The 24,245-nt window shown below is 50.4% G+C and overlaps 2 protein-coding genes across 3 annotated transcripts in view; one reads left to right on the forward strand and one right to left on the reverse strand.

Annotated features, from left to right (window-relative positions):
- PKN2 (protein kinase N2) overlaps positions 1–24,245 on the reverse strand; it is a 674,671-nt gene that overhangs the window by 413,431 nt on the left and 236,995 nt on the right. The gene's annotated exons all lie outside the window — the stretch shown is intronic.
- On the forward strand, positions 3,198–23,594 carry LOC147747499 (uncharacterized). The gene is made up of 3 exons (XM_086929007.1): positions 3,198–3,425; positions 22,142–22,958; positions 23,581–23,594. Exons 1-3 carry the CDS (start codon positions 3,198–3,200, stop codon positions 23,592–23,594), a joined length of 1,059 nt encoding a protein of 352 aa, XP_086785133.1.

Genomic DNA, 24,245 nt, shown 5'->3' on the forward strand with positions numbered 1-24,245 from the left:
TGACACTTTCTAGCATTGGCAGGTACTGGCTCTTGGTCTGTATGGGGAGCAATGTCTCGAGGAGAAAGTCAGCCTTCTGCTGCACTTCGTCGAGTTTCACCTTGAAGACAGCCGCTGCATTCCTGATGACTGTTGTACACGCCAATGTCATCTGGCGGCGAAGGCCTCGAAGGATAAGTGTCTACGCTTTCTTCGGGACTCTGTGTCGACATCCTGCCAGTCGATCTCCTGGCTTTCTGAGTTCGCCGAACCCAGGAGCCTCCTGCGGTCGTCGTCCTCCTCATAGTAGTCAAAGGCCTCGTCTTCGTCCGGTTCGTCGAATGTTTCGACATTCCCCGACTGTTCCTCGACTTCATCCTCTTCGACCACCTCATGCACCTGTGGCTTGGGCTTGGTCGGGATGATGTAGTCATTCATCCTGGCGTCGAAATCCTTTTTTCGTTGCAGGATGTTTTCCATTTCAACTTCGAGATGCCTCCTTCTCCATTTCGGCAGCCAGATCTGCGTCTAATGGGTCGGCCGATCTCTTCGGTGCAGAACAAATTTTCGGCGAAGGTTTCGGCGCCGAGCTTATCTTCGGCGTCGGCGCTAAGGCCTTTTTTGGGTCAGTCTCCCTCGGTGTCGAACGTTCCTTTTCGGAGACGTTTTTCGATGGCTTTACCTGTTCTTCAGCTCTCGGCGCCGGGGACTCCATCTCCGAGGATCCGCTGGGCCTGGGTTCATGTGCGGGTGCTGAAGCTTTCGGCGCTGGCGCTTTTGAGGATTTTCCCTTGATCTTTCGAGACTCTTGGTCTCTCGGGGCTTTAGGGGCCGTAGAGTCTCCTACCTTCTTTGGAGTCTTCGTAATATCAGTCTCTACGACCGTGTAGCCGTCGTTTTAGTCGGCGGCGTTGTTGTCTTCGTCTCAAGATAGACCCAGGTCCCGAAGGGATGGAGGCTGGCCCTTGCCCTGCATCGTGATGTTGGCTACTCTCTGTCTCGCTCGAACTCGAAGAGTTTTCGGCGTAAAGGCGGAGCAGTCGCTGCTCTCGTGGTCTACCGGTAGGCAGAGGTTGCAAACCGGGTGCTGGTCCTTCTGTGCGTACTTGTGGTGGCAATTCGCGCAGAACTTGAAAGGAGTCTTGTACATCTCATGCGTTCAGGGGGCCCCTGCGCTCGTATTCCTCAATGGAAAATCGAAGTTCTGGAACTCTCCTCCCTCTTTCGTCGATCTTCTCGATGATGTAGTCTCCTGAAGTCTTCTCCAATGTTTTTCGTTCAAAAAACTGCGTTTTTTCGTCTTTTTCTCCAAAAATGTCTGGAGCCCTCTCGGGAACGATCCAGACCCAACCATGGAAAAAAGAATCTGAAGATGGCGCCCAAGAGTGGGTACTTCCGCAGGAAGCGGAAATATACCAAAAGGTGGGACGTCAACGCCCACCTGGGCTACGAAAAACCCCCCAAAAAAACAGAAAAGACTACGATTCCGGACCCAACCACAAGACCGCGGAATATTGCACAGCATAGTGAATCCAGAAAGATTCACGCTGCAAAACTATTCTTCTGCAAACCTGCTAATATTGAGAAAGACAGGCACAAGAAAGTGGAAGGGTGGTTTAATGATAAATGTAGCCTTTCTCGGAGGGCATTGGGGACACTCTAGAGGCTGGGGACCCTGTAAGAGTGAGGTCGGCGCGGGATTCATATAGGAAAGCAGTTAAAGAAGCCAAAAGACTCTGGGACCAGGCAAGATGGCAGGAGCTTAAGGAAGCATGTGTGTCCCGAAATTCTAAAGTATTCTGGGACATGTATAAGGGGGATAGGGGGTGGAGGGGGTGTCCAGATCCTCCGCAGAACAATGTTATCCATCATTTATGGGTTGAATATTTTGAACCCCAGTATGCTTCCCTGGAGGACGAACAGGACACTGACCTTTATGCCCATTCTTTTTTTACTAGTGGGATATTCACACTAGTGGATATGGATAGGGCATTAGATTCTATTACACCGGGCCGTGCCCCTGGAACGGAGAGTATTCCTGCGGACGTTTTTTTAAGTCATAAACCTTCCTGGCGATTGTATATTAGACATTTAGCAAACGCAATTGCCTGCGGTACCCCAATCCCGGCTTCCTGGAAAGGGGTGGAGATAATTCCAGTATTTAAGAAGGGGGATAAATCCGTAGCAGGAAATTACAGGCCAATTAGTCTTATAGACTCCATTCAAAAGATCATGGGAAGACTGATTTTGCAAAAAATGCAGTCATGGATGGAAGATGAGCAAATCTGCAGGTGGGTTTCGACCTATTACAAGTACCATCGATCAGATCTTCCGTTTCATTAACATCTATTGGAAAACAGTTGTTCTGACCCTGTTTTCACTCTTCGTTAACGGGGTGGCCGATTTCCTCTCTGCGGTCCCCTCAGATGCCCCGATGCTGGCGGAACATATACCTATCCTCATGTTCGCGGACGATACTTTAATCGTCTCCAAAACTCCCAGTGGTCTGCAAAAAGCCTTAAGTAGGTTTGAGGATTTTTGCTCCATCCGGGGCCTTTTAAGTAATACGAAAAAAACAAAGTTCATGTCTTTTAATGAGCATAGATCATTTCGGGGTAAGGTACATATGAATAATGCTACCCTCGAGAAAGTTGATGCATTTACTTACCTAGGAGTCACGCTACAGGCAGATATGGGGTGGTCTAAACATATTGATGTGGCCACATTAAAGCATAAACAGCAGGCTGGGGTCCTTGCAGCTAAATTTAGATCTTCTTTCTCCAAGCCGATCAGCCTATTGATGGAGATCTATGGCATGAAAGTGCTAAGCTCCGCTCTTTACGGAGCTGAGCTCTGGGGGTTTACAAATTTATCTACCCTATCTGCAGCTGAAAATTCCTTTCTTCGAAAGGTTACCAGTGTACCGAAAAGTACACCAATGCGCCCATTGCTGCTAGACCTGGGTAGGAAAGCAGTAATGGATTTGGGGAAACTCCGCCCCCTTTTATATTGGCGAAGACTGGTGTACGGCAGAACTTGCACATTATGCGAAGGATCTCAAAGATGTAATGGATACTGATAGTTTTCATAAGGTTAAATGGTTGAGAGAGATCAGGTCGTTGTTGGTGAACCTAGGTCTGAGTGAATTATGGGCCGATCCCCTTAATGCTCCTTTTCCGTCAAAGAAGACCTTGAAGGAAATAAACTGGGATATGGTAATGGTAACAGTATGCTCTAGTGGCTCAGTAAAGCATTTGACAGGACGGTTTTTAGAATTCAAGACAAGGCCTGCATTAGAACAGTACTGGGATGTCATTGAGAAACCATTTGACAGGAAGTTGTATTTCCAGCTGAGGGCTGGTACTCTACCTGTCAGAACATTTACCAGCAAATGGGCAGGGTTCACTGAGAACGTATGTCCAAAGTACATTGATAAACAAGAAACGGTTAGTCATCTGTTGTTTTTTTAACCCATTATATAAGAAACCTCGTGCCACGTGGGTAATACCAATTTGCAAGCCATTAGGCTTTAGTAGGCATGAAGAGGCGCTGAGAGTCCTTACTACGGACCCGTCGCTACGAACGGCAATTGCAGTGGCCAAGTTTTTGGGTTGGGCCTGGTCTATTTGTGCTAGGGTGCTTTCCTAGGATTACCCAAATGATCTATTCCCTTAATGTCACCCTGCATTCCTTATAATGAAATGGAGTTATGAAATGCTTGGGGCTAATGGTGAATTTTACGGAATTGTACATTTGAATAACAACTTTTAGATTTACTTCACGCGGCAGTTTTCCAATGTTTAATATTTTCTTAAATTGTTTTTAAGAGTTGGATATTTATAGATTTTAAATTGTATGTTTTATTATCTATGTTGAGCTTTTTTGACAAAACTGTCGAATAAAGCTATTTGACTTGAGTCAGTGTGAGGGTCAGTCAGAGGGAGAGAGAGTCAGTCAGTGAGAGGGAGAGAGTCAGTCAGTGAGAGGGAGAGAGTCAGTCAGTGAGAGGGAGAGAGTCAGTCAGTGAGAGGGAGAGAGTCAGTCAGTGAGAGGGAGAGAGTCAGTCAGTGAGAGGGAGAGAGTCAGTCAGTGAGAGGGAGAGTGTGAGTCAGTGTGAGTCAGTCAGTGTGAGTCAGTCAGGGTGAGTCAGTCAGGGTGAGTCAGTCAGGGTGAGTCAGTCAGGGTGAGTCAGTCAGGGTGAGTCAGTCAGGGTGAGTCAGAGTCAGTCAGGGTGAGTCAGTCAGGGTGAGTCAGTCAGGGTGAGTCAGTCAGGGTGAGTCAGTCAGGGTGAGTCAGTCAGGGTGAGTCAGTCAGGGTGAGTCAGTCAGGGTGAGTCAGTCAGGGTGAGTCAGAGTCAGTCAGTGTGAGTCAGTCAGTGTGAGTCAGTCAGTGTGAGTCAGTCAGTGTGAGTCAGTCAGTGTGAGTCAGTCAGTGTGAGTCAGTCAGTGTGAGTCAGTCAGTGTGAGTCAGTCAGTGTGAGTCAGTCAGTGTGAGTCAGTCAGTGTGAGTCAGTCAGTGTGAGTCAGTCAGTGTGAGTCAGTCAGTGTGAGTCAGTCAGTGTGAGTCAGTCAGGGTGAGTCAGTCAGGGTGAGTCAGTCAGGGTGAGTCAGTCAGGGTGAGTCAGTCAGGGTGAGTCAGTCAGGGTGAGTCAGTCAGTGTGAGTCAGTCAGTCAGTGTGAGTCAGTCAGTCAGTGTGAGTCAGTCAGTGTGAGTCAGTCAGTCAGGGTGAGTCAGTCAGTCAGGGTGAGTCAGTCAGGGTGAGTCAGTCAGGGTGAGTCAGTCAGAGTGAGTCAGTCAGGGTGAGTCAGTCAGGGTGAGTCAGTCAGGGTGAGTCAGTCAGGGTGAGTCAGTCAGGGTGAGTCAGTCAGGGTGAGTCAGTCAGGGTGAGTCAGTCAGGGTGAGTCAGTCAGGGTGAGTCAGTCAGGGTGAGTCAGTCAGGGTGAGTCAGTCAGGGTGAGTCAGTCAGCGTGAGTCAGTCAGCGGGAGTCAGTCAGCGTGAGTCAGTCAGTGTGAGTCAGAGTCAGTCAGTGTGAGTCAGAGTCAGTCAGTGTGAGTCAGTCAGTGTGAGTCAGTCAGTGTGAGTCAGTCAGTGTGAGTCAGTCAGTCAGTGTGAGTCAGTCAGTCAGTCAGTGTGAGTCAGTCAGTCAGTGTGAGTCAGTCAGTCAGTGTGAGTCAGTCAGTGTGAGTCAGAGTCAGTCAGTGTGAGTCAGTCAGTGTGAGTCAGAGTCAGTCAGTGTGAGTCAGTCAGTGTGAGTCAGAGTCAGTCAGTGTGAGTCAGTCAGTGTGAGTCAGAGTCAGTCAGTGTGAGTCAGTCAGTGTGAGTCAGTCAGTGTGAGTCAGTCAGTGTGAGTCAGTCAGTGTGAGTCAGTCAGTGTGAGTCAGTCAGTGTGAGTCAGTCAGTGTGAGTCAGTCAGTGTGAGTCAGTCAGTGTGAGTCAGTCAGTGTGAGTCAGTCAGTGTGAGTCAGTCAGTGTGAGTCAGTCAGTGTGAGTCAGTCAGTGTGAGTCAGTCAGTGTGAGTCAGTCAGTGTGAGTCAGAGTCAGTCAGTGTGAGTCAGTCAGTGTGAGTCAGAGTCAGTCAGTGTGAGTCAGTCAGTGTGAGTCAGAGTCAGTCAGTGTGAGTCAGTCAGTGTGAGTCAGTCAGTGTGAGTCAGTCAGTGTGAGTCAGTCAGTGTGAGTCAGTCAGTGTGAGTCAGTCAGTGTGAGTCAGTCAGTGTGAGTCAGTCAGTGTGAGTCAGTCAGTGTGAGTCAGTCAGTGTGAGTCAGTCAGTGTGAGTCAGTCAGTGTGAGTCAGTCAGTCAGTCAGAGTCAGTCAGTCAGTGTGAGTCAGTCAGTCAGTGTGAGTCAGTCAGTCAGTGTGAGTCAGTCAGTCAGTGTGAGTCAGTCAGTCAGTGTGAGTCAGTCAGTCAGTCAGTGTGAGTCAGTCAGTCAGTGTGAGTCAGTCAGTCAGTGTGAGTCAGTCAGTGTGAGTCAGTCAGTGTGAGTCAGTCAGTGTGAGTCAGCCAGTGTGAGTCAGTCAGTCAGTGTGAGTCAGTCAGTCAGTGTGAGTCAGTCAGTCAGTGTGAGTCAGTCAGTCAGTGTGAGTCAGTCAGTCAGTGTGAGTCAGTCAGTCAGTGTGAGTCAGTCAGTCAGTGTGAGTCAGTCAGTCAGTCAGTCAGTCAGTGAGAGTGAGTCAGTCACTCAGTGAGAGTGAGTCAGTCAGTGAGAGTGAGTCAGTCAGTGAGAGTGAGTCAGTCAGTGAGAGTGAGTCAGTCAGTCAGTGAGAGTCAGTGAGAGTGAGTGAGTCAGTCAGTCAGTGAGAGTCAGTGAGAGTGAGTGAGTCAGTCAGTCAGTGAGAGTCAGTGAGAGTGAGTGAGTCAGTCAGTCAGTGAGAGTCAGTGAGAGTGAGTGAGTCAGTCAGTCAGTGAGAGTCAGTGAGAGTGAGTGAGTCAGTCAGTCAGTGAGAGTCAGTCAGTCAGTGTGAGTCAGTCAGTGTGAGTGAGTCAGTCAGTCAGTGAGAGTGAGTCAGTCAGTCACTCAGTGAGAGTGAGTCAGTCACTCAGTGAGAGTGAGCCAGTCAGTGAGAGTGAGTCAGTCAGTCAGTGAGAGTCAGTGAGAGTGAGTGAGTCAGTCAGTCAGTGAGAGTGAGTGAGTCAGTCAGTCAGTGAGAGTCAGTGAGAGTGAGTGAGTCAGTCAGTCAGTGAGAGAGAGTCAGTCAGTGAGAGTCAGTCAGTGTGAGTCAGTCAGTGTGAGTGAGTCAGTCAGTCAGTGAGAGTGAGTCAGTCAGTCAGTGAGAGTGAGTCAGTCAGTCAGTCACTCAGTGAGAGTGCGTCAGTCAGTGAGAGTGAGTCAGTCAGTGAGAGTCAGTGAGTGAGTGAGTCAGTCAGTGAGAGTCAGTCAGTCAGTGAGAGTCGGTCAGTCAGTGAGAGTGAGTCGGTCAGTCAGTGAGAGTGAGTCGGTCAGTCAGTGAGAGTGAGTCGGTCAGTCAGTGAGAGTGAGTCAGTCAGTCAGTGAGAGTGAGTCAGTCAGTCAGTGAGAGTGAGTCAGTCAGTCAGTGAGAGTGAGTCAGTCAGTCAGTGAGAGTGAGTCAGTCAGTCAGTGAGAGTGAGTCAGTCAGTCAGTCAGTGAGAGTGAGTCAGTCAGTCAGTCAGTGAGAGTGAGTCAGTCAGTCAGTCAGTGAGAGTGAGTCAGTCAGTCAGTCAGTGAGAGTGAGTCAGTCAGTCAGTCAGTGAGAGTGAGTCAGTCAGTCAGTCAGTGAGAGTCAGTCAGTCAGTGAGAGAGAGTCAGTCAGTCAGTGAGAGTGAGTCAGTCAGTCAGTGAGAGTGAGTCAGTCAGTCAGTGAGAGTGAGTCAGTCAGTCAGTCAGTGAGAGTGAGTCAGTCAGTCAGTCAGTCAGTGAGAGTGAGTCAGTCAGTCAGTCAGTCAGTGAGAGTGAGTCAGTCAGTCAGTCAGTGAGAGTGAGTCAGTCAGTCAGTGAGAGTCAGTCAGTCAGTGAGAGAGAGTCAGTCAGTCAGTGAGAGTGAGTCAGTCAGTCAGTGAGAGTGAGTCAGTCAGTCAGTGAGAGTGAGTCAGTCAGTCAGTGAGAGTGAGTCAGTCAGTCAGTGAGAGTGAGTCAGTCAGTCAGTGAGAGTGAGTCAGTCAGTCAGTGAGAGTGAGTCAGTCAGTCAGTGAGAGTGAGTCAGTCAGTCAGTGAGAGTGAGTCAGTCAGTGAGAGTGAGTCAGTCAGTGAGAGTGAGTCAGTCAGTGAGAGTGAGTCAGTCAGTGAGAGTGAGTCAGTCAGTGAGAGTGAGTCAGTCAGTGAGAGTGAGTCAGTCAGTGAGAGTGAGTCAGTCAGTCAGTGTGAGTCAGTCAGTCAGTGTGAGTCAGTCAGTGTGAGTCAGTCAGTCAGTGTGAGTCAGTCAGTCAGTGTGAGTCAGTCAGTCAGTGTGAGTCAGTCAGTCAGTGTGAGTCAGTCAGTCAGTCAGTGAGAGTGAGTCAGTCAGTGAGAGTGAGTCAGTCAGTGAGAGTGAGTCAGTCAGTCAGTGAGAGTGAGTCAGTCAGTCAGTGAGAGTGAGTCAGTCAGTCAGTGAGAGTGAGTCAGTCAGTCAGTGAGAGTCAGTCAGTCAGTCAGTGAGAGTGAGTCAGTCAGTCAGTGAGAGTGAGTCAGTCAGTCAGTGAGAGTGAGTCAGTCAGTCAGTCAGTGAGAGTGAGTCAGTCAGTCAGTCAGTGAGAGTGAGTCAGTCAGTAAGAGTGAGTCAGTCAGTGAGAGTGAGTCAGTCAGTGAGAGTGAGTCAGTCAGTGAGAGTGAGTCAGTCAGTGAGAGTGAGTCAGTCAGTGAGAGTGAGTCAGTCAGTGAGAGTGAGTCAGTCAGTGAGAGTGAGTCAGTCAGTCAGAGTGAGTCAGTCAGTCAGTGAGAGGGAGAGAGTCAGTCAGTGAGAGTGAGTCAGTCAGTCAGTGAGAGTGAGTCAGTCAGTCAGTGAGAGTGAGTCAGTCAGTCAGTGAGAGTGAGTCAGTCAGTCAGTGAGAGTGAGTCAGTCAGTGAGAGTGAGTCAGTCAGTCAGTGTGAGTCAGTTAGTGTGAGTCAGTCAGTCAGTGTGAGTCAGTCAGTCAGTGTGAGTCAGTCAGTGAGAGTGAGTCAGTCAGTCAGTGAGAGTGAGTCAGTCAGTCAGTGAGAGTGAGTCAGTCAGTCAGTGTGAGTCAGTCAGTGTGAGTCAGTCAGTCAGTGAGAGTGAGTCAGTCAGTCAGTGTGAGTCAGTCAGTGTGAGTCAGTCAGTCAGTGAGAGTGAGTCAGTCAGTCAGTGAGAGTGAGTCAGTCAGTGAGAGTGAGTCAGTCAGTCAGTGAGAGTCAGTCAGTCAGTGAGAGTCAGTCAGTGAGAGTGAGTCGGTCAGTCAGTGAGAGTGAGTCGGTCAGTCAGTGAGAGTGAGTCAGTCAGTCAGTGAGAGTGAGTCAGTCAGTCAGTGAGAGTGAGTCAGTCAGTCAGTGAGAGTGAGTCAGTCAGTCAGTGAGAGTGAGTCAGTCAGTCAGTGAGAGTGAGTCAGTCAGTCAGTCAGTCAGTGAGAGTGAGTCAGTCAGTCAGTGAGAGTCAGTCAGTCAGTCAGTGAGAGTGAGTCAGTCAGTCAGTGAGAGTGAGTCAGTCAGTCAGTCAGTGAGAGTGAGTCAGTCAGTCAGTGAGAGTGAGTCAGTCAGTCAGTGAGAGTGAGTCAGTCAGTCAGTGAGAGTGAGTCAGTCAGTCAGTGAGAGTGAGTCAGTCAGTCAGTCAGTCAGTGAGAGTGAGTCAGTCAGTCAGTGAGAGTGAGTCAGTCAGTCAGTGAGAGTGAGTGAGTCAGTCAGTGAGAGTGAGTGAGTCAGTCAGTGAGAGTGAGTCAGTCAGTGAGAGTGAGTCAGTCAGTGAGAGTGAGTCAGTCAGTGAGAGTGAGTCAGTCAGTGAGAGTGAGTCAGTCAGTGAGAGTGAGTCAGTCAGTGAGAGTGAGTCAGTCAGTGAGAGTGAGTCAGTCAGTCAGTGAGAGGGAGTCAGTCAGTGAGAGTGAGTCAGTGAGAGTGAGTCAGTCAGTGAGAGTGAGTCAGTCAGTGAGAGTGAGTCAGTCAGTGAGAGTGAGTCAGTCAGTCAGTGAGAGTGAGTCAGTCAGTGAGAGTGAGTCAGTCAGTGAGAGTGAGTCAGTCAGTGAGAGTGAGTCAGTCAGTGAGAGGGAGAGAGTCAGTCAGTGAGAGGGAGAGAGTCGGTCAGTGAGAGTGAGTCAGTCAGTCAGTGAGAGTGAGTCGGTCAGTCAGTGAGAGTGAGTCAGTCAGTGAGAGTGAGGCGGTCAGTCAGTGAGAGTGAGGCGGTCAGTCAGTGAGAGTGAGTCGGTCAGTCAGTGAGAGTGAGTCGGTCAGTCAGTGAGAGTGAGTCGGTCAGTCAGTGAGAGTGAGTCGGTCAGTCAGTGAGAGTGAGTCAGTCAGTCAGTGAGAGTCAGTCAGTGAGAGTCAGTCAGTGTGAGTCAGTCAGTCAGTGTGAGTCAGTCAGTGTGAGTCAGTCAGTCAGTGTGAGTCAGTCAGTCAGTGTGAGTGAGTCAGTCAGTCAGTGAGAGTGAGTCAGTCAGTCAGTCAGTCAGTGAGAGTCAGTCAGTCAGTCACTCAGTGAGAGTGCGTCAGTCAGTGAGAGTGAGTCAGTCAGTGAGAGTCAGTGAGTGAGTGAGTCAGTCAGTGAGAGTCAGTCAGTCAGTGAGAGTCGGTCAGTCAGTGAGAGTGAGTCGGTCAGTCAGTGAGAGTGAGTCGGTCAGTCAGTGAGAGTGAGTCGGTCAGTCAGTGAGAGTGAGTCAGTCAGTCAGTGAGAGTGAGTCAGTCAGTCAGTGAGAGTGAGTCAGTCAGTCAGTGAGAGTGAGTCAGTCAGTCAGTGAGAGTGAGTCAGTCAGTCAGTGAGAGTGAGTCAGTCAGTCAGTCAGTGAGAGTGAGTCAGTCAGTCAGTCAGTGAGAGTGAGTCAGTCAGTCAGTCAGTGAGAGTGAGTCAGTCAGTCAGTCAGTGAGAGTGAGTCAGTCAGTCAGTCAGTGAGAGTGAGTCAGTCAGTCAGTCAGTGAGAGTCAGTCAGTCAGTGAGAGAGAGTCAGTCAGTCAGTGAGAGTGAGTCAGTCAGTCAGTGAGAGTGAGTCAGTCAGTCAGTGAGAGTGAGTCAGTCAGTCAGTCAGTGAGAGTGAGTCAGTCAGTCAGTCAGTCAGTGAGAGTGAGTCAGTCAGTCAGTCAGTCAGTGAGAGTGAGTCAGTCAGTCAGTCAGTGAGAGTGAGTCAGTCAGTCAGTGAGAGTCAGTCAGTCAGTGAGAGAGAGTCAGTCAGTCAGTGAGAGTGAGTCAGTCAGTCAGTGAGAGTGAGTCAGTCAGTCAGTGAGAGTGAGTCAGTCAGTCAGTGAGAGTGAGTCAGTCAGTCAGTGAGAGTGAGTCAGTCAGTCAGTGAGAGTGAGTCAGTCAGTCAGTGAGAGTGAGTCAGTCAGTCAGTGAGAGTGAGTCAGTCAGTCAGTGAGAGTGAGTCAGTCAGTCAGTGAGAGTGAGTCAGTCAGTGAGAGTGAGTCAGTCAGTGAGAGTGAGTCAGTCAGTGAGAGTGAGTCAGTCAGTCAGTGAGAGTGAGTCAGTCAGTGAGAGTGAGTCAGTCAGTGAGAGTGAGTCAGTCAGTGAGAGTGAGTCAGTCAGTGAGAGTGAGTCAGTCAGTGAGAGTGAGTCAGTCAGTGAGAGTGAGTCAGTCAGTGAGAGTGAGTCAGTCAGTCAGTGTGAGTCAGTCAGTCAGTGTGAGTCAGTCAGTGTGAGTCAGTCAGTCAGTGAGAGTCGGTCAGTCAGTGAGAGTGAGTCGGTCAGTCAGTGAGAGTGAGTCGGTCAGTCAGTGAGAGTGAGTCAGTCAGTGAGAGTGAGTCAGTCAGTGAGAGTGAGTCAGTCAGTGAGAGTGAGTCAGTCAGTGAGAGTGAGTCAGTCAGTCAGTGAGAGTGAGTCAGTCAGTGAGAGTGAGTCAGTCAGTGAGAGTGAGTCAGTCAGTGAGAGTGAGTCAGTCAGTGAGAGTGAGTCAGTCAGTGAGAGTGAGTCAGTCAGTGAGAGTGAGTCAGTCAGTGAGAGTGAGTCAGTCAGTGAGAGTGAGTCAGTCAGTGAGAGTGAGTCAGTCAGTGAGAGTGAGTCAGTCAGTGAGAGTGAGTCAGTCAGTGAGAGTGAGTCAGTCAGTCAGTGAGAGTGAGTCAGTCAGTCAGTGTGAGTCAGTCAGTGTGAGTCAGTCAGTCAGTGTGAGTCAGTCAGTCAGTGTGAGTCAGTCAGTCAGTGTGAGTCAGTCAGTCAGTGTGAGTCAGTCAGTCAGTGTGAGTCAGTCAGTCAGTCAGTGAGAGTGAGTCAGTCAGTGAGAGTGAGTCAGTCAGTGAGAGTGAGTCAGTCAGTCAGTGAGAGTGAGTCAGTCAGTCAGTGAGAGTGAGTCAGTCAGTCAGTGAGAGTGAGTCAGTCAGTCAGTGAGAGTCAGTCAGTCAGTCAGTGAGAGTGAGTCAGTCAGTCAGTGAGAGTGAGTCAGTCAGTCAGTGAGAGTGAGTCAGTCAGTCAGTCAGTGAGAGTGAGTCAGTCAGTCAGTCAGTGAGAGTGAGTCAGTCAGTAAGAGTGAGTCAGTCAGTGAGAGTGAGTCAGTCAGTGAGAGTGAGTCAGTCAGTGAGAGTGAGTCAGTCAGTGAGAGTGAGTCAGTCAGTGAGAGTGAGTCAGTCAGTGAGAGTGAGTCAGTCAGTGAGAGTGAGTCAGTCAGTCAGAGTGAGTCAGTCAGTCAGTGAGAGGGAGAGAGTCAGTCAGTGAGAGTGAGTCAGTCAGTCAGTGAGAGTGAGTCAGTCAGTCAGTGAGAGTGAGTCAGTCAGTCAGTGAGAGTGAGTCAGTCAGTCAGTGAGAGTGAGTCAGTCAGTGAGAGTGAGTCAGTCAGTCAGTGTGAGTCAGTTAGTGTGAGTCAGTCAGTCAGTGTGAGTCAGTCAGTCAGTGTGAGTCAGTCAGTGAGAGTGAGTCAGTCAGTCAGTGAGAGTGAGTCAGTCAGTCAGTGAGAGTGAGTCAGTCAGTCAGTGTGAGTCAGTCAGTGTGAGTCAGTCAGTCAGTGAGAGTGAGTCAGTCAGTCAGTGTGAGTCAGTCAGTGTGAGTCAGTCAGTCAGTGAGAGTGAGTCAGTCAGTCAGTGAGAGTGAGTCAGTCAGTGAGAGTGAGTCAGTCAGTCAGTGTGAGTCAGTCAGTGTGAGTCAGTCAGTCAGTGTGAGTCAGTTAGTGTGAGTCAGTCAGTCAGTGTGAGTCAGTCAGTCAGTGAGAGTGAGTCAGTCAGTCAGTGAGAGTGAGTCAGTCAGTCAGTGAGAGTGAGTCAGTCAGTCAGTGAGAGTGAGTCAGTCAGTCAGTGAGAGTGAGTCAGTCAGTCAGTGAGAGTGAGTCAGTCAGTCAGTGAGAGTGAGTCAGTCAGTCAGTCAGTCAGTGAGAGTGAGTCAGTCAGTCAGTCAGTCAGTGAGAGTGAGTCAGTCAGTGAGAGGGAGTCAGTCAGTGAGAGTGAGTCAGTCAGTGAGAGTGAGTCAGTCAGTGAGAGTGAGTCAGTCAGTGAGAGTGAGTCAGTCAGTGAGAGTGAGTCAGTCAGTGAGAGTGAGTCAGTCAGTCAGTGAGAGGGAGAGAGTCAGTCAGTGAGAGGGAGAGAGTCGGTCAGTGAGAGTGAGTCAGTCAGTCAGTGAGAGTGAGTCGGTCAGTCAGTGAGAGTGAGTCGGTCAGTCAGTGAGAGTGAGTCGGTCAGTCAGTGAGAGTGAGTCGGTCAGTCAGTGAGAGTGAGTCGGTCAGTCAGTGAGAGTGAGTCAGTCAGTCAGTGAGAGTGAGTCAGTCAGTCAGTGAGAGTGAGTCAGTCAGTCAGTGAGAGTGAGTCAGTCAGTGAGAGTGAGTCAGTCAGTCAGTGAGAGTGAGTCAGTCAGTGAGAGTGAGTCAGTCAGTCAGTGAGAGTGAGTCAGTCAGTCAGTGAGAGTGAGTCAGTCAGTCAGTGAGAGTGAGTCAGTCAGTCAGTGAGAGTGAGTGAGTCAGTCAGTCAGTGAGAGTGAGTGAGTCAGTCAGTCAGTGAGAGTGAGTGAGTCAGTCAGTCAGTGAGAGTGAGTGAGTCAGTCAGTCAGTGAGAGTGAGTGAGTCAGTCAGTCAGTGAGAGTGAGTGAGTCAAGTCAGTCAGTGAGAGTGAGTGAGTCAGTCAGTCAGTGAGAGTGAGTCAGTCAGTCAGTGAGAGTGAGTCAGTCAGTCAGTGAGAGTGAGTCAGTCAGTCAGTCAGTGAGTGTGAGTCAGTCAGTCAGTGTGAGTCAGTCAGTCAGTGTGAGTCAGTCAGTCAGTGTGAGTCAGTCAGTCAGTGTGAGTCAGTCAGTCAGTGTGAGTCAGTCAGTCAGTGTGAGTCAGTCAGTCAGAGTCAGTCAGTCAGTGTGAGTCAGTCAGTGTGAGTCAGTCAGTGTGAGTCAGTCAGTGTGAGTCAGTCAGTGTGAGTCAGTCAGTGTGAGTCAGTCAGTGTGAGTCAGTCAGTGTGAGTCAGTCAGTGAGAGTCAGTCAGTGAGAGTCAGTCAGTGAGAGTCAGTCAGTCAGTGTGAGTGAGTCAGTCAGTCAGTGAGAGTGAGTCAGTCAGTCAGTCACTCAGTGAGAGTGCGTCAGTCAGTGAGAGTGAGTCAGTCAGTCAGTGAGAGTCAGTGAGTGAGTGAGTCAGTCAGTCAGTGAGAGTCAGTCACTCAGTGAGAGTGCGTCAGTCAGTGAGAGTGAGTCAGTCAGTGAGAGTGAGTCAGTCAGTGAGAGTGAGTCAGTCAGTGAGAGTGAGTCAGTCAGTCAGTGAGAGGGAGTCAGTCAGTGAGAGTGAGTCAGTCAGTGAGAGGGAGTCAGTCAGTGAGAGTGAGTCAGTCAGTGAGAGTGAGTCAGTCAGTGAGAGTGAGTCAGTCAGTGAGAGTGCGTCAGTCAGTGAGAGTGAGTCAGTCAGTCAGTGAGAGTCAGTGAGTGAGTGAGTCAGTCAGTCAGTGAGAGTCAGTCAGTCAGTCAGTGAGAGTCGGTCAGTCAGTGAGAGTGAGTCAGTCAGTCAGTGAGAGTGAGTCAGTCAGTCAGTGAGAGTGAGTCAGTCAGTCAGTGAGAGTGAGTCAGTCAGTCAGTGAGAGTGAGTCAGTCAGTCAGTGAGAGTGAGTCAGTCAGTGAGAGTGAGTCAGTCAGTCAGTGAGAGTCGGTCACTCAGTGAGAGTGAGTCAGTCAGTGAGAGTGAGTCAGTCAGTGAGAGTGAGTCAGTCAGTCAGTGAGAGTGAGTCAGTCAGTGAGAGTGAGTCAGTCAGTGAGAGTGAGTCAGTCAGTCAGTGAGAGGGAGTCAGTCAGTGAGAGGGAGTCAGTCAGTGAGAGGGAGTCAGTCAGTGAGAGTGAGTCAGTCAGTGAGAGTGAGTCAGTCAGTGAGAGTGAGTCAGTCAGTGAGAGTGAGTCAGTCAGTGAGAGTGAGTCAGTCAGTGAGAGTGCGTCAGTCAGTGAGAGTGAGTCAGTCAGTCAGTGAGAGTCAGTGAGTGAGTCAGTCAGTCAGTGAGAGTCAGTCAGTCAGTCAGTGAGAGTCGGTCAGTCAGTGAGAGTGAGTCAGTCAGTCAGTCAGTGAGAGTGAGTCAGTCAGTCAGTGAGAGTGAGTCAGTCAGTCAGTGAGAGTGAGTCAGTCAGTCAGTGAGAGTGAGTCAGTCAGTCAGTGAGAGTGAGTCAGTCAGTCAGTGAGAGTGAGTCAGTCAGTCAGTGAGAGTGAGTCAGTCAGTCAGTGAGAGTGAGTCAGTCAGTCAGTGAGAGTGAGTCAGTCAGTCAGTGAGAGTGAGTCAGTCAGTGAGAGTGAGTCAGTCAGTCAGTGAGAGTGAGTCAGTCAGTCAGTGAGAGTGAGTCAGTCAGTCAGTGAGAGTGAGTGAGTCAGTCAGTGAGAGTGAGTCAGTCAATCAGTGTGAGTCAGTCAATCAGTGTGAGTCAGTCAATCAGTGTGAGTCAGTCAATCAGTGTGAGTCAGTCAGTCAGTGTGAGTCAGTCAGTGTGAGTCAGTCAGTGTGAGTCAGTCAGTGTGAGTCAGTCAGTCAGTGAGAGTCAGTCAGTGAGAGTCAGTCAGTGAGAGTCAGTCAGTGTGAGTCAGTCAGTCAGTGTGAGTCAGTCAGTCAGTGTGAGTCAGTCAGTCAGTGAGAGTGAGTCGGTCAGTCAGTGAGAGTGAGTCGGTCAGTCAGTGAGAGTGAGTCGGTCAGTCAGTGAGAGTGAGTCGGTCAGTCAGTGAGAGTGAGTCGGTCAGTCAGTGAGAGTGAGTGAGTCAGTCAGTGAGAGTGAGTCAGTCAGTCAGTGAGAGTGAGTCAGTCAATCAGTGTGAGTCAGTCAATCAGTGTGAGTCAGTCAATCAGTGTGAGTCAGTCAGTCAGTGTGAGTCAGTCAGTCAGTGTGAGTCAGTCAGTGTGAGTCAGTCAGTGTGAGTCAGTCAGTGTGAGTCAGTCAGTCAGTGAGAGTGAGTCAGTCAGTCAGTGAGAGTGAGTCAGTCAGTGAGAGTGAGTCAGTCAGTGAGAGTGAGTCAGTCAGTCAGTGAGAGGGAGTCAGTCAGTGAGAGGGAGTCAGTCAGTGAGAGGGAGTCAGTCAGTGAGAGTGAGTCAGTCAGTGAGAGTGAGTCAGTCAGTGAGAGTGAGTCAGTCAGTGAGAGTGAGTCAGTCAGTGAGAGTGAGTCAGTCAGTGAGAGTGCGTCAGTCAGTGAGAGTGAGTCAGTCAGTCAGTGAGAGTCAGTGAGTGAGTCAGTCAGTCAGTGAGAGTCAGTCAGTCAGTCAGTGAGAGTCGGTCAGTCAGTGAGAGTGAGTCAGTCAGTCAGTCAGTGAGAGTGAGTCAGTCAGTCAGTGAGAGTGAGTCAGTCAGTCAGTGAGAGTGAGTCAGTCAGTCAGTGAGAGTGAGTCAGTCAGTCAGTGAGAGTGAGTCAGTCAGTCAGTGAGAGTGAGTCAGTCAGTCAGTGAGAGTGAGTCAGTCAGTCAGTGAGAGTGAGTCAGTCAGTCAGTGAGAGTGAGTCAGTCAGTCAGTCAGTGAGAGTCAGTCAGTGAGAGTCAGTCAGTGTGAGTCAGTCAGTCAGTGTGAGTCAGTCAGTCAGTGTGAGTCAGTCAGTCAGTGAGAGTGAGTCGGTCAGTCAGTGAGAGTGAGTCGGTCAGTCAGTGAGAGTGAATCGGTCAGTCAGTGAGAGTGAGTCGGTCAGTCAGTGAGAGTGAGTCGGTCAGTCAGTGAGAGTGAGTCGGTCAGTCAGTGAGAGTGAGTGAGTCAGTCAGTGAGAGTGAGTGAGTCAGTCAGTGAGAGTGAGTCAGTCAGTCAGTCAGTGAGAGTGAGTGAGTCAGTCAGTGAGAGTGAGTCAGTCAGTCAGTGAGAGTGAGTCAGTGAGAGTGAGTCAGTCAGTCAGTGAGAGTGAGTCAGTCAGTCAGTGAGAGTGAGTCAGTCAGTCAGTGAGAGTGAGTCAGTCAGTCAGTCAGTGAGAGTGAGTCAGTCAGTGAGAGTGAGTCAGTCAGTCAGTGAGAGTGAGTCAGTCAGTCAGTGAGAGTGAGTCAGTCAATCAGTGTGAGTCAGTCAATCAGTGTGAGTCAGTCAATCAGTGTGAGTCAGTCAGTCAGTGTGAGTCAGTCAGTCAGTGTGAGTCAGTCAGTCACTCAGTGAGAGTGCGTCAGTCAGTGAGAGTGAGTCAGTCAGTCAGTGAGAGTCAGTGAGTGAGTGAGTCAGTCAGTCAGTGAGAGTCAGTCAGTCAGTGAGAGTCGGTCAGTCAGTGAGAGTGAGTCGGTCAGTCAGTGAGAGTGAGTCAGTCAGTCAGTGAGAGTGAGTCAGTCAGTCAGTGAGAGTGAGTCAGTCAGTCAGTGAGAGTGAGTCAGTCAGTCAGTGAGAGTGAGTCAGTCAGTCAGTGAGAGTGAGTCAGTCAGTCAGTGAGAGTGAGTCAGTCAGTCAGTGAGAGTGAGTCAGTCAGTCAGTGTGAGTGAGTCAGTCAGTCAGTGAGAGTCAGTCACTCAGTGAGAGTGAGTCAGTCAGTCAGTGAGAGTGAGTCAGTCAGTCAGTCAGTGAGAGTGAGTCAGTCAGTCAGTGAGAGTGAGTCAGTCAGTCAGTCAGTGAGAGTGAGTCAGTCAGTCAGTGAGAGTGAGTCAGTCAGTCAGTCAGTGAGAGTCAGTCAGTCAGTGAGAGAGAGTCAGTCAGTCAGTGAGAGTGAGTCAGTCAGTCAGTGAGAGTGAGTCAGTCAGTCAGTGAGAGTGAGTCAGTCAGTCAGTCAGTGTGAGTGAGTCAGTCAGTCAGTGAGAGTCAGTCACTCAGTGAGAGTGAGTCAGTCAGTCAGTGTGAGTGAGTCAGTCAGTCAGTGAGAGTCAGTCACTCAGTGAGAGTGAGTCAGTCAGTCAGTGAGAGTGAGTCAGTCAGTCAGTCAGTGAGAGTGAGTCAGTCAGTGAGAGTGCGTCAGTCAGTGAGAGTGAGTCAGTCAGTCAGTGAGAGTCAGTGAGTGAGTGAGTCAGTCAGTCAGTGAGAGTCAGTCAGTCAGTCAGTGAGAGTCGGTCAGTCAGTGAGAGTGAGTCAGTCAGTCAGTGAGAGTGAGTCAGTCAGTCAGTGAGAGTGAGTCAGTCAGTCAGTGAGAGTGAGTCAGTCAGTCAGTGAGAGTCGGTCACTCAGTGAGAGTGCGTCAGTCAGTGAGAGTGAGTCAGTCAGTGAGAGTGAGTCAGTCAGTGAGAGTGAGTCAGTCAGTGAGAGTGAGTCAGTCAGTCAGTGTGAGTCAGTCAGTCAGTGTGAGTCAGTCAGTGAGAGTGAGTCAGTCAGTCAGTGTGAGTCAGTCAGTCAGTGTGAGTCAGTCAGTCACTCAGTGAGAGTGCGTCAGTCAGTGAGAGTGAGTCAGTCAGTCAGTGAGAGTCAGTGAGTGAGTGAGTCAGTCAGTCAGTGAGAGTCAGTCAGTCAGTGAGAGTCGGTCAGTCAGTGAGAGTGAGTCGGTCAGTCAGTGAGAGTGAGTCAGTCAGTCAGTGAGAGTGAGTCAGTCAGTCAGTGAGAGTGAGTCAGTCAGTCAGTGAGAGTGAGTCAGTCAGTCAGTGAGAGTGAGTCAGTCAGTCAGTGAGAGTGAGTCAGTCAGTCAGTGAGAGTGAGTCAGTCAGTCAGTGAGAGTGAGTCAGTCAGTCAGTGTGAGTGAGTCAGTCAGTCAGTGAGAGTCAGTCACTCAGTGAGAGTGAGTCAGTCAGTCAGTGAGAGTGAGTCAGTCAGTCAGTCAGTGAGAGTGAGTCAGTCAGTCAGTGAGAGTGAGTCAGTCAGTCAGTCAGTGAGAGTGAGTCAGTCAGTCAGTGAGAGTGAGTCAGTCAGTCAGTCAGTGAGAGTCAGTCAGTCAGTGAGAGAGAGTCAGTCAGTCAGTGAGAGTGAGTCAGTCAGTCAGTGAGAGTGAGTCAGTCAGTCAGTGAGAGTGAGTCAGTCAGTCAGTCAGTGTGAGTGAGTCAGTCAGTCAGTGAGAGTCAGTCACTCAGTGAGAGTGAGTCAGTCAGTCAGTGTGAGTGAGTCAGTCAGTCAGTGAGAGTCAGTCACTCAGTGAGAGTGAGTCAGTCAGTCAGTGAGAGTGAGTCAGTCAGTCAGTCAGTGAGAGTGAGTCAGTCAGTGAGAGTGCGTCAGTCAGTGAGAGTGAGTCAGTCAGTCAGTGAGAGTCAGTGAGTGAGTGAGTCAGTCAGTCAGTGAGAGTCAGTCAGTCAGTCAGTGAGAGTCGGTCAGTCAGTGAGAGTGAGTCAGTCAGTCAGTGAGAGTGAGTCAGTCAGTCAGTGAGAGTGAGTCAGTCAGTCAGTGAGAGTGAGTCAGTCAGTCAGTGAGAGTCGGTCACTCAGTGAGAGTGCGTCAGTCAGTGAGAGTGAGTCAGTCAGTGAGAGTGAGTCAGTCAGTGAGAGTGAGTCAGTCAGTGAGAGTGAGTCAGTCAGTCAGTGTGAGTCAGTCAGTCAGTGTGAGTCAGTCAGTGAGAGTGAGTCAGTCAGTCAGTGTGAGTCAGTCAGTCAGTGTGAGTCAGTCAGTCAGTGTGAGTCAGTCAGTCAGTGTGAGTCAGTCAGTCAGTGTGAGTCAGTCAGTCAGTGTGAGTCAGTCAGTCAGTCAGTGAGAGTGAGTCAGTCAGTCAGTCAGTGAGAGTGAGTCAGTCAGTCAGTCAGTGAGAGTCAGTCAGTCAGTGAGAGTGAGTCAGTCAGTCAGTGAGAGCGAGTCAGTCAGTCAGTGAGAGTGAGTCAGTCAGTCAGTGAGAGTGAGTCAGTCAGTCAGTGAGAGTGAGTCAGTCAGTCAGTGAGAGTGAGTCAGTCAGTCAGTGAGAGTGAGTCAGTGAGAGTGAGTCAGTCAGTCAGTGAGAGTGAGTCAGTCAGTCAGTGAGAGTGAGTCAGTCAGTGAGAGTGAGTCAGTCAGTGAGAGTGAGTCAGTCAGTGAGAGTGAGTCAGTCAGTGAGAGTGAGTCAGTCAGTCAGTGAGAGTGAGTCAGTCAGTCAGTGAGAGTGAGTCAGTCAGTCAGTGAGAGTGAGTCAGTCAGTCAGTGAGAGGGAGTCAGTCAGTCAGTGAGAGGGAGTCAGTCAGTGAGAGGGAGTCAGTCAGTGAGAGTGAGTCAGTCAGTGAGAGTGAGTCAGTCAGTGAGAGTGAGTCAGTCAGTGAGAGTGAGTCAGTCAGTCAGTGAGAGGGAGAGAGTCAGTCAGTGAGAGGGAGAGAGTCGGTCAGTGAGAGTGAGTCAGTCAGTCAGTGAGAGTGAGTCGGTCAGTCAGTGAGAGTGAGTCAGTCAGTCAGTGAGAGTGAGTCAGTCAGTCAGTGAGAGTGAGTCAGTCAGTCAGTGAGAGTGAGTCAGTCAGTCAGTGAGAGTGAGTCAGTCAGTCAGTCAGTGAGAGTGAGTCAGTCAGTTAGTCAGTGAGAGTGAGTCAGTCAGTCAGTCAGTGAGAGTCAGTCAGTCAGTGAGAGTGAGTCAGTCAGTCAGTGAGAGTGAGTCAGTCAGTCAGTGAGAGTGAGTCAGTCAGTCAGTGAGAGTGAGTCAGTCAGTCAGTGAGAGTGAGTCAGTCAGTCAGTGAGAGTGAGTCGGTCAGTCAGTGAGAGTGAGTCGGTCAGTCAGTGAGAGTGAGTCGGTCAGTCAGTGAGAGTGAGTCGGTCAGTCAGTGAGAGTGAGTCGGTCAGTCAGTGAGAGTGAGTCGGTCAGTCAGTGAGAGTGAGTCGGTCAGTCAGTGAGAGTGAGTCGGTCAGTCAGTGAGAGTGAGTCGGTCAGTCAGTGAGAGTGAGTCGGTCAGTCAGTGAGAGTGAGTCGGTCAGTCAGTGAGAGTGAGTCGGTCAGTCAGTGAGAGTGAGTCAGTCAGTCAGTGAGAGTGAGTCAGTCAGTCAGTGAGAGTGAGTCAGTCAGTCAGTCAGTGAGAGTGAGTCAGTCAGTCAGTGAGAGTGAGTCAGTCAGTCAGTCAGTGAGAGTGAGTCAGTCAGTTAGTCAGTGAGAGTGAGTCAGTCAGTCAGTCAGTGAGAGTGAGTCAGTCAGTCAGTGAGAGTGAGTCAGTCAGTCAGTGTAAGTCAGTCAATCAGTGTGAGTCAGTCAATCAGTGTGAGTCAGTCAGTCAGTGTGAGTCAGTCAGTCAGTCAGTGTGAGTCAGTCAGTGTGAGTCAGTCAGTGTGAGTCAGTCAGTGTGAGTCAGTCAGTGTGAGTCAGTCAGTGTGAGTCAGTCAGTGTGAGTCAGAGTCAGTCAGTCAGTGAGAGTCAGTCAGTCAGTGAGTGAGAGTGAGTCAGTCAGTCAGTGAGAGTGAGTCAGTCAGTGAGAGTGAGTCAGTCAGTCAGTGAGAGTCAGTGAGTGAGTGAGTCAGTCAGTCAGTGAGAGTCAGTCAGTCAGTGAGAGTCGGTCAGTCAGTGAGAGTGAGTCGGTCAGTCAGTGAGAGTGAGTCAGTCAGTCAGTGAGAGTGAGTCAGTCAGTCAGTCAGTGAGAGTCAGTCAGTCAGTGAGAGTGAGTCAGTCAGTCAGTGAGAGCGAGTCAGTCAGTCAGTGAGAGTGAGTCAGTCAGTCAGTGAGAGTGAGTCAGTCAGTCAGTGAGAGTGAGTCAGTCAGTCAGTGAGAGTGAGTCAGTCAGTCAGTGAGAGTGAGTCAGTCAGTCAGTGAGAGTGAGTCAGTCAGTCAGTGAGAGTGAGTCAGTCAGTGAGAGTGAGTCAGTCAGTGAGAGTGAGTCAGTCGGAAAGGGAAACAAACAAAAACAAGCGCGGCCGCGAACAAAAGTGAAAGCGTAAGGATGTCGAGCCGGCAAGGCGAACAGGTGTATGTAAACAAGCGCACGTGTCTCTAATTACAAACAGATGGTCCCTGCACGCGCTGCTGCTCACTCCCGCAAGGTGGATGCTGCCACATGCACGAGTGTGTGGAAAAGAGCTGACCAATTTCTAAAAGTCATATTTAGGCTTGGTGTTAATATTAATGTTTTTTAATAAAAATACATAACACCTGCATTACATCATAACCACTCCCTGCAGCTGATCGATCAAAATCACTAAAATCAGCCAATGCCATAGATAAAGTGAAGCTGTGGTGACGCAGAGTGATGCTGCTGTGGTTTTGCTGAGTGATGCTGCTGTGGTTTTGCTGAGTGATGCTGCTGTGGTTTTGCTGAGTGATGCTGCTGTGGTGCTGCTGAGTGATGCTGCTGTGGTGCTGCTGAGTGATGCTGCTGTGGTGCTGCTGTGGTGCTGCTGAGTGATGCTGCTGTGGTGCTGCTGAGTGATGCTGCTGTGGTGTTGCTGTGGTTACACTGGGTGATGTTGTGGTGCTGGGTGATGCTGTGGTGGCGAAGAGTGATGCTGTGTTAGTGCCCAGTGATGTGGTGGTCCCGAGTGATGCGGTGGTGGTCCCGAGTGATGCGGTGGTGGCCCCGAGTGATGCGGTGGTGGTCCCGAGTGATGCGGTGGTGGCCCCGAGTGATGCGGTGGTGGCTCCGAGTGATGCGGTGGTGGCTCCGAGTGATGCGGTGGTGGCCCCGAGTGATGCGGTGGTGGCCCCGAGTGATGCGGTGGTGGCCCCGAGTGATGCGGTGGTGGCCCCGAGTGATGCGGTGGTGGCCCCGAGTGATGCGGTGGTGGCCCCGAGTGATGCGGTGGTGGCCCCGAGTGATGCGGTGGTGGCCCCGAGTGATGCGGTGGTGGCCCCGAGTGATGCGGTGGTGGCCCCGAGTGATGCGGTGGTGGCCCCGAGTGATGCGGTGGTGGCCCCGAGTGATGCGGTGGTGGCCCCGAGTGATGCGGTGGTGGCCCCGAGTGATGCGGTGGTGGCCCCGAGTGATGCGGTGGTGGCCCCGAGTGATTCTGTGGTGGCCCCGAGTGATGCGGTGGTGGCCCCGAGTGATGCTGTGGTGGCCCCGAGTGATGCTGTGGTGGCCCCGAGTGATGCTGTGGTGGCCCCGAGTGATGCTGTGGTGGCCCCGAGTGATGCTGTGGTGGCCCCGAGTGATGCAGTGGTGGCCCCGAGTGATGCAGTGGTGGCCCCGAGTGATGCAGTGGTGGCCCCGAGTGATGCTGTGGTGGCCCCGAGTGATGCTGTGGTGGCCCCGAGTGATGCTGTGGTGGACCCGAGTGATGCTGCGGTGGACCCGAGTGATGCTGCGGTGGACCCGAGTGATGCTGCGGTGGACCCGAGTGATGCTGCGGTGGACCCGAGTGATGCTGCGGTGGACCCGAGTGATGCTGCGGTGGGCCCGAGCGATGCTGTGGTGGCCCCGAGCGATGCTGTGGTGGCCCCGAGCGATGCTGTGGTGGCCCCGAGCGATGCTGTGGTGGCCCCGAGCGATGCTGTGGTGGCCCTGAGCGATGCTGTGGTGGCCCTGAGTAATGCTGTGGTGGCCCTGAGTAATGCTGTGGTGGCCCTGAGTGATGCTGTGGTGGCCCTGAGTGATACTGTGGTGGCCCTGAGTGATACTGTGGTGGCTGTGAGTGATGGTGTGTAAGCCTTGAGTGATGCTGTGGTGATTTGAAGATGTGGAAAGGGGCTCAAGAGAGAGCAAAAATAGGATGCTGAAGAGGACAGAGATGAGGTTTAAGATATGTACTTCGATGATATGTGGAGAGAAAAAGTGCACACGTCTGAGTGACCATAACGGGAGTGGTTGAAACACTGTAGATCACTACCCCTTCCACAGGCCTCAGTAATGTTCATTCACAATCATCATTTCTGAATTAAAACATTTTCAGCAATATCTATTTATAGCAAACATTAATCTTACTCATTTATCTCAAACAGCTAACAATCATTGACAAAGCCAATAGTTGTGGCTGGTTTTAGGTGCATCCCACTTGAGTTACATTTCTGGATGCATAACAAAGCTCAGGAAGGCACCAAAAACCGATTGGGTAACACTTTGGGAATTACAGAAATGCAGTTTACATGATTAAGTCACACCCTTAATTACATAGGCCACGTCCCTTTCAGACGCCTCCCCCCGTTTTTTTCTTCCACCTAAACACTTAAACCCCTGTGTGTACGTATATGTGTGTGTACACCTAGTGTAGAAAATCAATCACGTACGTTCAATATAACGGAAAAGGTGCAAACTACAAAGTGGAAAGTAACACAAACTCTTTAAATCAATGAATAGTATTAAACAATAGACAATAAAAGGGTGTAGTCAGTGCTAGCATAGTGATCAAGCACTTTAGCATGTGAATTGGCCAATGTGCGTCAATCTAAAAATCCTGATTGAAAACTTCTTGGCATTATTTTCGACACAATATTTTTACGAAGTTCTAAGGTTGCAGTGCCACCAATGCTTCCTTTAACTTGAGAAAAACGGGGCTATTTAATTAAGTAAAAGGAGGAAAACGTGGCTATTAAATGAAGTAAAAGGATTCAGGACATTGATTTCGCAATTGTTTGGACTGACCTTTTTAAAGAGATAGTCTGAAAAA

The sequence above is a fragment of the Lissotriton vulgaris genome, chromosome 1_1 (genome assembly GCF_964263255.1).
Source record: "Lissotriton vulgaris chromosome 1_1, aLisVul1.2, whole genome shotgun sequence".
Taxonomy (NCBI): domain Eukaryota; kingdom Metazoa; phylum Chordata; class Amphibia; order Caudata; family Salamandridae; genus Lissotriton; species Lissotriton vulgaris.